The 12924-nt window shown below is 45.3% G+C and overlaps 1 protein-coding gene across 1 annotated transcript in view; it reads right to left on the bottom strand.

The window, feature by feature from the left end:
* Positions 1 to 1941: 1941 nt before the first annotated feature.
* The window catches only part of prune (prune exopolyphosphatase), a 50174-nt gene continuing 39191 nt past the window's right edge, over positions 1942 to 12924 (bottom strand). The window contains exons 5-8 of the mRNA XM_084336324.1: positions 9895 to 10053; positions 4916 to 5010; positions 4429 to 4587; positions 1942 to 4249 (exon numbers count right to left, since the gene is read on the bottom strand). Coding sequence (XP_084192450.1) covers positions 3938 to 4249; positions 4429 to 4587; positions 4916 to 5010; positions 9895 to 10053 — 725 coding nt within the window. The 3' untranslated portion in view covers positions 1942 to 3937. The remainder of the gene's footprint in view (positions 4250 to 4428; positions 4588 to 4915; positions 5011 to 9894; positions 10054 to 12924) is intronic.

Raw genomic sequence — 12924 nt, 5'->3', positions numbered from 1 at the left:
TGCAGCAGCTATATCCTCCTATCATGAGGGATGTGCGGGGATGTCTTGTTCAACCACCCTCTTGTGAAGCGTTTCCTGCTTGGCGCTCGACGCGTCAAGCCGGTGCAACGCTCTTTGGCTCCGAGTTGGGATCTTCAATTGGTCCTCGTCGGTTGTCCTTGGCCCCGTTTGAGCCTCTTGAGCAAGCGCCGTTGGAACAGCTGTCGTTCAAGACCGCGTTCTTGCTGGCCGTCACCTCCGCTGAACGCGTGGGTGTGCTTTGTGCTCTCTCGGTACAACCAGAGTGCCTGTCTTTCGTCCGATTGCGGTGCCACTCTGCGGCCTAATCCTGCCTTCGTGCCTGTAAATATCCGGAGTTCTTCCGCTCCAGGGATATTGTGGTTCAGGCGTTTCATCCGCCTCCTCACGCTAGTGAGTTAGATGCGGGCCTTCACCTGTCATGTCCGGTCCGTGCTTTGGGAATTACCTCAGCCGTACTCAGGACCTCGGGGTCACCGTTCAGCTTTTTGTCTGTCACGGTGGTTCTCATGCCGGTAAGGCACTATCGAACAACGCCTGTCCCATTGGTTGTGCGAGGGCATTGCCCTCTGCTACACGTTGGCTGGGCAGGATCCCCCTGGGGGCGTCAGGGCGCATTCCACTCGTGGGGTGGCTGCCTCTGCCGCTCTCCTGGGTGGGGCTTCAGTGGAGGACATCTGTGCTGCAGCTTCATGGTCCTCCCCGGGCCCCTTTGTAAGGTTTTACCTCATGGACATGACCGGGGGTTCTGTCTCCCAGGCGGTTCTGGGGTCTGTGGCCTTTCCTGCTTCCCGTCCTTGGTAGGGTAGCAGGAGTGTGTGGGTATGGGCCACAGTGTGTTAAGTCACACGTGGTTCCGCCTGTGCTGTGTGTTCAAGGGGTTCTAGTTCCTCCTTGCTCGCACTCCGGTGGAGTTGACTGCGCCCCCCCTTCGTTAGGGAGGATGGGGTGACAGGACTCCCCAAACCCCTTGATGTGGGCTTACGGGTCCTCAGGGGGTACATTTGTCGGGCCTCGCGTCCGCTCTTACCCCATATCTCGATAGGCTTAAGAGCGGGACGCGATAAGCCAAGTACGATAATATAACGATAGGTTATGTATATAACCTAGTTATATGAGTACTGGCTGAGCGTCCCGCTCTTAAGCGGCCCTGAGTCCCCTTGAGGGATCTTTTGACTGGGAACGAGATTTTGGCGAGGAAGGGTGTATTGGGGACCACGCCTACTATCTTATAGGCTACGCCTCCGTAGGGGCGGGACCCGGCAGGTGTGGGTGTATTTCGTTTATTCGTTGTGTAAGTACAATAGGTACATGAGATGAGGTATATCTCGATAGGCTTAAGAGCGGGACGCTCAGCCAGTACTCATATAACTAGGTTATATACATAACCTATCGATAATGTGAACAAACTGAAGACGTTAATTTATTAGATAAAACAGATGATGTGAACAAACTGAAGACGTTAACTTATTAGATAAAACAGATGATGTGAACAAACTGAAGACGTTAACTTATTAGATAAAACGGATGGTGAATAAACTGAAGACGTTAACTTATTAGATAAAACAGAGGAGGTGAACAAACTGAAGACGTTAACTTATAGATAAAACAGATGATGTGAACAAACTGAAGATGTTAACTTATTAGATAAAGCAGATAATGTGAACAAACTGAAGACGTTAACTTATAGATAAAACAGATGATGTGAACAAACTGAAGATGTTAACTTATTAGATAAAGCAGATGATGTGAACAAACTGAAAACGTGACCTTATTAGATAAAACAGATGATGTGAACAAATTGAAGATGTTAACTTATTAGATAAAACAGATGAGGTGCACAAACTGAAGATGTTAACTTATTAGATAAAACGGATGATGTGAACAAACTGAAAACGTGATCTTATTAGATAAAACAGATAATGTATATATTTTTATTGCAGATGTTGACAAAGTTTTCCGTTGGGGACATAATTTACAGTTGAAAAAAGGTAATACATCGCAATATGGTGATATTACAATATGTTGATATTACAATATGGTGATATTACAATATGTCTATATTACAATATGGTGACTCTAGTATGGTGATAATATGGTATGGTGGGGCCTCTGGTGATTCCAACCCCTAGTGGAGTATTGTTTTTCAATCAATGAATGAGATACTATATTAATTTAAAATGAAACACTATACAACGATAGCTTGTTATGCTTATGTTATCACATCACTCTGTGAAATGACAGAGTTAATATCAAACCTATGAAGTTTGATGATACAACACAGTGCTTGACATTTATAGCGGTTCACTTGACACTAAGAAAGCTTCTACTTGGAAGTATGCGTCTCACATACACACACTCTGGTAAAGGGAGAACAATTGATGTCTCTCAAATCCATACTTCTTACACATTACCATCAGTGCTACTCAAATGTATCAAAGCGACAAAATGTGGCAGTTATTCTTAATTTATATGAGAAATGTTAAGAAAAGTCAAAAAAGGTCTTGAATTCTGAATGTATAAGAGACATTTGTTTAGAAAAGTCTCGAGGCCTCTAAAATTTTCTGTTTTAATTTCTTCTTGCTACTGACCAAACTTCTTGAACCGAGATTGTGATCACAAACTTTGAAGGAGGCTTCACTCTCCTGCCTGTCAAACCATTAATAGACCTTCCATTTCCTGTCTATCGGACCTTTAACTCATTCAGCGCCGGAGGCCTAGAGCATTTTAGTTCCTACTGGGCCAACGCTCTAAGAGATAGGGATAAGTGGCGGTGTTTGCAGGGCTATATCTATATTATAGCTATGGATATTGGATACAATACTATGGCCCATTTGACATCAACTATCTATGGTTCAATATGTGAAAAAGAATAATTTTTTTCATGCATATGTTCGCGTGTTATACCGTGGTGAATATAAGTATAGTTTCAGATTGATCCTGGCTAATCCCAGAAAACGGCGCTATGGAGGAATACGTGAATTTCTCTAAAAGCGTTGGCGTTGAAAGGGGGGAGGGGTCGTTTTTTGATGCTTTGATCGTCACCAACGGAATACGTTGTGGAGTAACGTTACACGTGGTTGTTGCGATCGATGTGAAACATGGTCGGATCAAAGCAGGATTGATGTCATATAGTCCTTACCTTCACTAGGAGGTACCCCAAAAAGAATATTCGTGTCGCCAACATGATCCACCACAACACATGCATCGGGGGCATTTGACGCTTCTCAATGTGATCGGGCGAACCGCTCGACCCGCCTGACCCAGAAAACTGCGCCTGGAGGGATTTGAACGTAACACAGGGTAAGATGCAAGGTTTCAAAGGGTGCTCGATACTGCCACCCAGCAGGATGCGGCCGGTATTGCACTTTGGCGATCTCAGACTAATTTCCTATGGTAACCCAGAGGTCCGTGTGAGAGAAATTAATAGAAATATTGAATAAAAGAAATAACGATGAAAACCCGACTATACTTGGGTCTGGCGCTGAACAGTTGGTGAGATAACCCGACTATCCTCAGGTCTGGCGCCGATTGAGTTAATAGACCTTCCATTTTGTGTCTGCATTACCTTTAATAGACCTTCCATTTCCTGTCTGTCATGCCTTAAATTTATCTTCCATTTCCTGTCTGTTGGACCTTTAATAGACCTTCCATTTCCTGTCTGTCGGACCTTTAATAGACCTTCCATTTCCCTTCAGTTCATAATGATGATTGTCCAGGTTGGTGATCGCTGCCCCAGTCAGCAGAGACCACTGTGCATTCTTCAACGTCCTCTAGCGATCATCAAGGCTCTTGGCGGACTCACCGCAAGCCCTCGTTGAGAGACGTCCCCCTCAGCCATCCGGATGCTCTTCAGATCAGTGAGCGCCCAGGACGTCAGGAGCAAACACAGCCTGAGCAAGGGAGGAGGCCACCGGACTCAGCTCTCCTCCTCCCGGTTGGCCATCTTGCTGACCTTCTCCGCCAGAGCCTCGGCGTTGATCCTGGGCAGGCCGTTGTCCAGTGGACAGCCCTCAACCAGGCTGTTCATGGGCGTGGGGGGCACCCGGTCATCCTCCAGGCGGTCGTCTCCTCCTTCGCGCTCCCGGAGGAAGTCCTTGACGATGGGGAGGAGCTTCTTGCGGGAGGCCAGCGTGTTGCCCTGGGTGTAGGCGTGGATGTCGGGGTAGGGGCTGCTCATTGGACACAAGCTGAGGTTGGGGTTGTGCGCTTCCTCCAAGGCTTGGCTGATCTGTGAGCAATAGAAGCAACACCAGCAAAGAGCATTTAGTTGATAAGCGTGAAGACAATTCAATAACAACTCAGATGACTACAGTTAAAGAAACACTCAACTTAAAACTACAACTTGGATTAAACTGTACGTGTGAAACCGGCTGTTGAAGTGATTTGTGATTCTGGTGCACTTCCTACCTCCTCCCTATAGAGAGGGCTGTTGCTGTAGACAGCCAGCTGTCTGAATGGCTCATTCTTGTCGTTAAAGCAGATAGTCATAGCCAGCAGCAGGTTGTAGCCATTCTTCTGACAGAAGTCACCCAGCTCCCGCTCCAAGTCTGCTCTCTGGAGGAACTTCTGAATATATGAGTGAGTGAGTGAGTGAGTGAATGAGAGAGAGAGAGAGAGAGAGAAAGAGAGAGAGAGTGAGAGAGACACACACACTAATGTTAATGTTGTTTACACTGGCTGAACCATCTCTAATGTTAACCTTGTTCACGTTATTATTATTAATAATAATAATAATAATAATAATAGTTAATAACAAATAAAAAATTATTATAAAGATTATTTATTTTATTATTAGTTAAAAAAATTATTTTTAAATAATAATACATGAATAAATAAACTAACTAACAAATAAACAAACAAACAAACAAACATGTCCAGTGTGCTATTCACTGACCTCCAGGGACATATATATGACACTGATGACCAGTCTGAGGCCTCCACCTGACGCTGCTTTCATGTCCTTCAACAGCATCTGCTCTGTAGACAGACCTGGGACAGACAACAGAAGACAAGGAGGAGATTCTAATAGAAATGTCATAGTGTTGAATTAAAGATGCTTCTGGCTCACAGGCAGGCACGTGCACACATAGAGCCCAATGGGTGCTTGAGCACCTGCCTTTTTGAGCCTCATAAAAAAAGTGCCCTTTTTGAAAAGAAATTTTTTAAATAAAATGAATTTGTTACGCATATAGACTGCCCTTCCAACTGAAAAATGTCAGGATAGTAGGGGTGTAACGGTACACACTAGCCACGGTTCGGTACGTACCTCGGTATTTTCTATAGGCTTGCCGTGGTAATTAGTGATACTGGTGTCATTCTGTGTTCAGGCATCCACTTTCTTACTGCCCCTTTAACAACGTATCCTTGCTGGCGGCTACGTGGCGTAGTGGGCAAGGCGCTCGCCACGAAATGCTGGAGACGCTGGGCTCGTCAGTTTAAGCCCAGCGCTCCACATTTGCTTTCAGTTTAGCTGGTCGTCCGTACTAATACACATTGGCCGTATTAGGGGGTGGGAAACTGATGGGTGGGGATCGGGCGTTGTGGACAGCGACTCCTACAGGTCGGTTGGTGCGCCTGCGCAGTAGAATCAGGAAGTGTCGGGGGCAGCGTGAGCCTCCCACGCGTTACTCCTCGCCACTGAGAGATCGAGCTGCGCAGGTGAAAAACAGCGTCCGTGACAGGGGAGGGTTGAATTGGATGATACGAAATTGGGATGGGAGAAAATATAGAAAAATGGAAGAAAAAGTGGATAAAAAAAAAAAAACGTATCCTTGCTAAGTTTCAGTTTCACTTCCAGAGAGAATTTTACTTCACGACCAGACTGAATACTAGAGAACAGATGATATGTTACAACAATGGCAGAGGATTATTTGGATTTAAACACAGTGGAGCTCAGATGATCTGTCCGGAAAAGTAGGTTCTTCTTTTTATTTGATTGTGCCTGTGAGCCCGGCGGGGGAGAATGTTGATGTGTTTGTTGGCGTGCGTGTGTGTGTCGGCGACGCGTGTGTGTTTCTTTCCATTGGTTTCATTTGGTTAACGTTATTGTGCGAACAAGAAAACGAAAGAAAACTGTAATGACCCTGCAGCTGTTCCGTGCACTTTCGCCGCTCTGAAGTCTGAGCTCGGTGTGCCCGGCCATGCGCGCTGTTCTCCCACGGACCTCACAAGTGCCTGCATGTGGGTGTGTTTGGGCTGTGGGGCGTATTCGTCGCATGGGTGCGCGTACCGCACCGTGACGGCCGTACCGTAAATTCGCGAGACGAATACACGTACCGTTACACCCCTACAGGATAGAATCAAAATATTAGGTAAAGAGAGAGAGATGCCCCATTCCATTGCAGTTTGCACGGCCTCCTCAGCGTGCCTCTCCGCGGACCTATATATTTTATGCATAGTGAAGGATTTGGGGTGCTTTTTCAATGTATGTGATGTATAGATTGGGGGGAGATGATCACAGCTAAAACGAGTGTCTCGAAATGTGCATGGAAGACGGTGATAGAACGGTGACCAGGGGATTGAATACACTGCCAGCGAGGGTGTTTGTTGACATTCCTTGTAAGAACATCTGAGATAAGACGGAGTGTCTCCCAGAGCGAGGGAGAGCGGTTCAGTGAATGAAACGTTTAATGTGTGTAAAGGTTATTAACGCAGTTGTCATGACAACACGTCGCATGACAACCAGAAGGCGGGGCCGTCGTTGCGACGACGAACATCTATAAGTCGAACGGTGTTTCCGGGTGGAAGGCAGACTAGAATCTGACTCAGACTAGAATCTGACCAAGAGCGAGTAGGACTGAGATCACACAGACGACACTCTCTCCTCTCATTGAGAGGAGGGGGGGGGGAGGAAGAATGCCACATCACCATTAGCTTCGGCTACCATGAGGATGGTCTTGGCTAACGAACAGGCCTGACCACTATTGGACTGAATAACAAAAGGACGATAGACGAACACACCGAAAGATCATTAGAATAGACTCTTCAAGGACGATACAATTTGATAACATCTGATTATGAGGTTCTGTTTATAGCAATAAAACAACGCTTTTCCTCATAAGGTATCTCACGGTGTCGAAGTGTATTAGTATGGTTTATGGATTGCACTAACGGGGGAGATAAGGATCTTATCCGCCAGTATCGGAGACGTCAGGACCATTAAAATGACACAACGCAGAGGAATTGGATGGAGAGCCAACCAGACGAAGACGTGATACTGGCCAGTTTGATCAGGATCTTACAATAGCGTGGGTGGTGGTGATGATGATGATGATAGAAACCGCTGTGGCGCATACAGTTGAATGCTGGTATTACACTCACTGAGGGACACGAAGAAGTCAAGTCCGATGGGATTTGGGAATCTCAAATACAAATCGGGATTGGAATAAAAAATGCATTTATATTAGACAATACAGAATATACAGCACTTCTTGGGGTCTGTAGGGTAAGCACTTATTCCCTCCCCCCTGAACATTTATGGAGATGTATGGGCCTTTTAAGTCAGTGATAAAAGTGTCTTTCAAGGATAAGTGAGCTCCTGCACTGATTATTATAGTTCAATATTCAATATTTGATCACCAAAACCCCCCAAAAAGCATAAAAAGGGCCCCCCCCCGCCCGAAAAGGGCCCTTAAAAATCGGGCTCGTGCACTACGCGCGCTCGGTTAAAACACACACGTATGCCCTTTTCAGCCTTTGAGCACCTGCCCCTTTAAAGTCCTGTGCACGTCCCTGCTCACAGGACCAGTCAGACGTCTGAGTACACCTGCTGGAAGCCGGGTGTTGGAAGCCGGGTGTTTTTTTTTCTTTTTTTTTTTTTTTTTAAACTTAAGTTTTTCTTTTCATTTTTTCAACAACATACATAGACAACATTCATAGACAATGCACAGTACATAAATATAAAACAAATAGACAAAAAATTAGTAAAGAAAAAGTGTGGCATGGGTCCTTCGGTCCATTCTACATTTGCATTATTTATTTACATTTTTATTCATTTCCTTGTATCCTTTTCAAACCTCTGTGATGTCGTTACTTCCCCTCCTGTATTCTTCCCATTTTCCCCATTTCCATTCAAACTTTTCTTCTTGCAGCCTCAGCAGATGTGTGATTCTCTCCGTTTCCTGTATCCCCTCTACCAACTCTATCCATTGATCCTTTGTCGGCACTTCTACCTTGTACCACAGTTTAGTTAGAGCTTTCTTGGCTGCCACTATCAATATCTTAATCAAGTATTTGTCTTCCCCTTGGATTCCTTCTTGTGACAGATTCCCCAAATACAACACTTGGCCTCCCTGGGGTATTTCGTATCCTATTATTTCATTTATTATCCCTCCTATCTCTTCCCAGTAGTGCCTTATCTTCTGACATCCCCAGAATATGTGTGTATGGTTCGCCCCCTTCCTGTCCACACTCCCTCCAACATGTTTTCTTTGCTGGTGTGTAGTTGCCCTGTATTTCTGGTGTTATAAAGTATCTAATTATATTTTTCCACCCAAACTCCCTCCATATCCTTGATCCTGTGGTTGTTTGTTGTGTCTTACATGTGTCATACCATTCCTCCTCTGTTATCTCTATTTCCAACTCTCTTTCCCACTTTTCTTTTACATACAATGTTGTATTTCCCTTACTGTCCATTATTGCCTGATATAGTGCTGGAAGCCGGGTGTTTTCAGAACTGATGTTTTACGTCATATACGTTTATGCAAATACGGTACTTGAAAATGTTACATATTCAAAACAAAACATAAGGAGTATTGAAAATGTGGTCTCTAAATCTCAGAACAGAGACATTCAATGTGTCAAGTCACCCAGTTTCAAGTGACCATAATTGGCACCACAGTGGCGGCTGGTGAAAATTATTCTAGGTGGGGCGGTGCCATATTCAATCAGTTTCAGTAACTACAGAACAGTATATATTGTTATAGAGACTCACTGTTTTTGCTGCGGTAGAACATCACTACGAGTTGGAAGAGCTGTCGCGTGTCGCGCTAACCCTTAGAGAAGCTTTGTGGTCCGGGCTTGAACTTTCCATAAATGTGTCCATATAAATCCATTTTGTTAGATCCAACACTGTCTGAATGTATCTTGTGATTATTATCAATTTCCGACAACAACAACTGTAATCCTGTCTCGTCTTGAGTCCCTGCGACAATCATTGTTGTCGTCATCAGTCCGCGCACCTCCTAACACACCAGTGACTATGCTTGGGGCGCTAGAAAAAGCGCCCTTCAGGCATCTTATTTGAAGACGTTGATTGACAAAATTTAGTTGCTAGGTCCATTTATGTTGCTCTGTGCATTTTTCAATTGGCTGCGTCAGTGGGGCGATATTTCTAGTGCCCCAGAAGAGAGGGTATGAACAGGATGCACAAACAATGATTTATATTTGATATACCGCCGGTTGTGTGATAGTAAAGGGTTAACCTTCTGTCGTGTGGCAGTGAAAGGGTTAAACACAAACACTTAAAATGTGTAATTATTATTTATTTAAAAAAAAAATTATAATATTTTTAGCGGTCGAAATCTACTATTATAGAAAAATAGAGGGCGCCCCCCCTAGCGCCCTCTATAGACCAGCCGCCTCGTCACCAGATGACATGTGAGGCGTCTCATGACTGCTGTTCAACGTTGCTGTAATTAATTACATTTTACATTGCTGTAATTAATTACATTGTAAACATGTTAATTAATTACATGTCAGACATCAGACATCACCTGTGGCTTCGGTCTACAGGTTCTGAATAATATGTCTTTCCTGCTAACAAAGCTGGGACCAATTCCCCTCAATACATTTGAACGGGACTTATACTAACATAGTACGTTTTGTGGTCACCAAGCCCGTTTCTCTCAACCCGCTCACAGTAAATTAACTGACCTGAGACGTCGAACTTGGCGCTCTGCAGCGACTGGAAGAGCATGCCTCTCGGTGGCAGGCCGGGGAAGCGCTTCTCCAGGAGGGCAGCGTACTGGCTGTCTTTAGGTGTGACCTTCCCCGCCTCAGGGGCCATGTTCACGCAGTCTACCACTATGGCACCTGGGGACGCACGCGTGCGTGTGCAAGTGCACAGACACAGACAGACACAGACACACACAGACACACACACACAGTTTAGAAGGAGAGTAAATTCAACTCTTCCACTGTAGTTCTGGGATATAATTATCTATCTCCAGTGATGTGTAGTGATCTGATCTTTTACCTTAAAACACACCAACATGAAGGGAAATGCACTTACCGTCTTCTCCAGAGTCAGATAAGAAGATAGACAAATGTCCTCTCTGTGTGTTCAGTAGACAGCTATCTGGCTGCAAGCTAGCCTAGTTTAGCAGAGATTAACGGAAGCAAATATGGACCACTACTACAAACTCAGGGAGAGGTGTTTTTGGCCAACAGATAGGCTAGCTGGTCCGTATCCAGGGCCGCCTCAGGGGGTGTGCGAGCAGTGCGGTCGCACAGGGCCTCGCGGAAAGGGGGGCCTTGCAAAAAATAAAAAATAAAAAATCCTTTTTATTTTTTTATTTTTATTTTTATTTTATTTTTTTGCAAGGCCCCCCTTCCCGCGAGGCTCTGCAGCAGACACTCACTATTGGAGCTCTGGGGCTCTGCAGCAGACATACTATTGGTTTCAACGAAGGGAGGGGTTACATGTGTACAGTCGGCCGGCGTGCGTCAGCTGCGTTTGACTATTTCGCGCGTGCAGCATTGGAGGTTATGCTTATGCCAGCCAAGACGAAGAGGACGGTCGTTCGGCAGATGGACTGAAGATGAAAGTTGTTGCATGTTAGACAGTTCAGTCAGGCTAGCCATGTCGGCTGAGCTAAAGGCAGGGACAGCTAGTTAGCTTTAGCTACATTATAATATCGAGTGCTAACGTGTGGTTCAGTTGGGATAGCCATGTCGGCTAGTAGCTAGCTTAGCTAAAGGCTAACTAGCGTTAGCTAACCTAGAGAGAGCGCGTGCAGCATTGTTATGCCAAGATGAAGAGGACGGTCGTTCGGCAGATGAACTTCGTCAACTCCACGCGGTTGTCTCCATCCTCTTGGACGTTTGGTGAGTTTTTAATGCACTCTATTCTATTCCCGTGGATATATCTCTCTCTCTCTCGGGCCGGCTAGCTATCGTGGCTAAGGCTAACGTTATGTTGGCTAACGTTATGTTGAGCCAAGCGGGCCGGCTAGCTAACGTAGCTAACGTTATATTGAGCCAAACGGGCCGGCTAGCTGTTGTAGCTAATGTTATATTGAGCCAAAGCGGGCCGGCTAGCTAACGTAGCTAACGTTATATTGAGCCAAACGGGCCGGCTAGCTGTTGTAGCTAATGTTATATTGAGCCAAGCGGGCCGGCTAGCTAACGTAGCTAACATTATATTGAGCCAAACGGGCCGGCTAGCTGTTGTAGCTAATGTTATATTGAGCCAAGCGGGCCGGCTAGCTAACGTAGCTAACGTTATATTGAGCCAAACGGGCCGGCTAGCCAAACGGGCCGGCTAGCTGTTGTAGCTAACGGTGTGTACCTGGTGTCAGTACCTGGCTACTCTATTTGCAGTTAGCCTATTTAGCTGATGTCGGCCGTTGGCTCCTTGCTACTTTGTTTTCTCTGGTATAGACCCTCTTCTCTTTGGATTTAAGTGTTGATCTTTGTCCTTTTGGATCTATGTATATTCATGTTGCCTTTGTGAAGTTATCTTTTCCTTCCGTTTTGTTCTTCCATTAAAAGTTGAATATCCTTTAGGGGCTCATCTTAGCTGTCTTGCTTATCTCTCTCATACATGCTCTCTCTCTAACACACACACAGACATGCTCTCTCTCTCTAACACACAAACACACATGCTCTCTCTCTCTCTTTCTAACACACATAGACATGCTCTATATCTCTCTCTAACACACAAAATGACATGCTCTCTCTCTATATATTTCTCTCTCTTTCTAACACACATATACATGCTCTCTCTCTAACACACACACACACAAACAGACATGCTCTCTCTCTATCTCTCTCTTTCTAACACACACAGACATGCTCTATCTATCTCTCTTCAATTCAAATGGGCTTTATTTCACATTCTTGTATTTCTCCCAGTAGGTATGGGAGTTTTGAGTTATTGTCCATGTTTTCAAAGTCTCTTTGGGTGTTTGCAATTTGTGGGAAGTATATGTCTTGGTATAGTGGGCAGGTTGTTAAGAAGTAGAGCTCGGTTTCCACCTCATCTTGTGTGCAGTGGGTCTGTCTTCGCTTGGGAGCCAGGTCTGCCTATGGCGGCCTTTCTCGATGGCTAGGCTGTGCTCGCTGAGTCTGTACCTAGTCAAGGATCTTCTTAGTATTGGGTCAGTCACAGTGCTCAGGTATTCTGCCACTGTGTACTCTCTGTTTAGGGCCAAATAGCATTTCAATTTGCTCTATTTGCTCTGGTCTCTCTCTTCTCTCTCTCTCTCCTCTCCTCTCTCTCTCTCTCTCTCTCTCTCTCTCTCTCTCTCTCTCTCTCTCTCTCTCTCTCTCTCTCTCTTCTCTCTCTCTTCTCTCTCTCTCTCTCTCTCTCTCTCTCCTCTCTCTCTCTCTCTCTCTCTCTCTCTCTCTCTCTCTCTCTCTCTCTCTCTCTCTCTCTCTCTCTACTCTCTTCTCTCTCTCTCTCTCTCTCTCTCTCTCTCTCTCTCTCTCTCTCTCATTCTCTCTCTCTCTCTCTCTCTCCCTCTCTCTCTCTCTCTCTCCTCGCACAGGGCCTCGCATTTCTCACAGGCGGCCCTGTCCGTATCCATAGGGATGGGCATTTTACAAAAAAATCCAGATCGATTGATCGCATGATGTACTCGAGTAGTGATCGATTACTCGTGGAGGAAAACGCTGTACAAAATAAAACGTCTTTTCCAGTGTTTTAGACTATTTATTTTGAAAACCCCCCCGACCGGAAGT

This window comes from Notolepis coatsorum, assembly GCF_963971535.1.
Source record: "Notolepis coatsorum genome assembly, chromosome: 19".
Lineage (NCBI taxonomy): Eukaryota > Metazoa > Chordata > Actinopteri > Aulopiformes > Paralepididae > Notolepis > Notolepis coatsorum.
The sequence above is the reverse complement of the archived record's forward strand: the minus strand, read 5'-3'. Positions and strand labels throughout refer to the sequence as shown.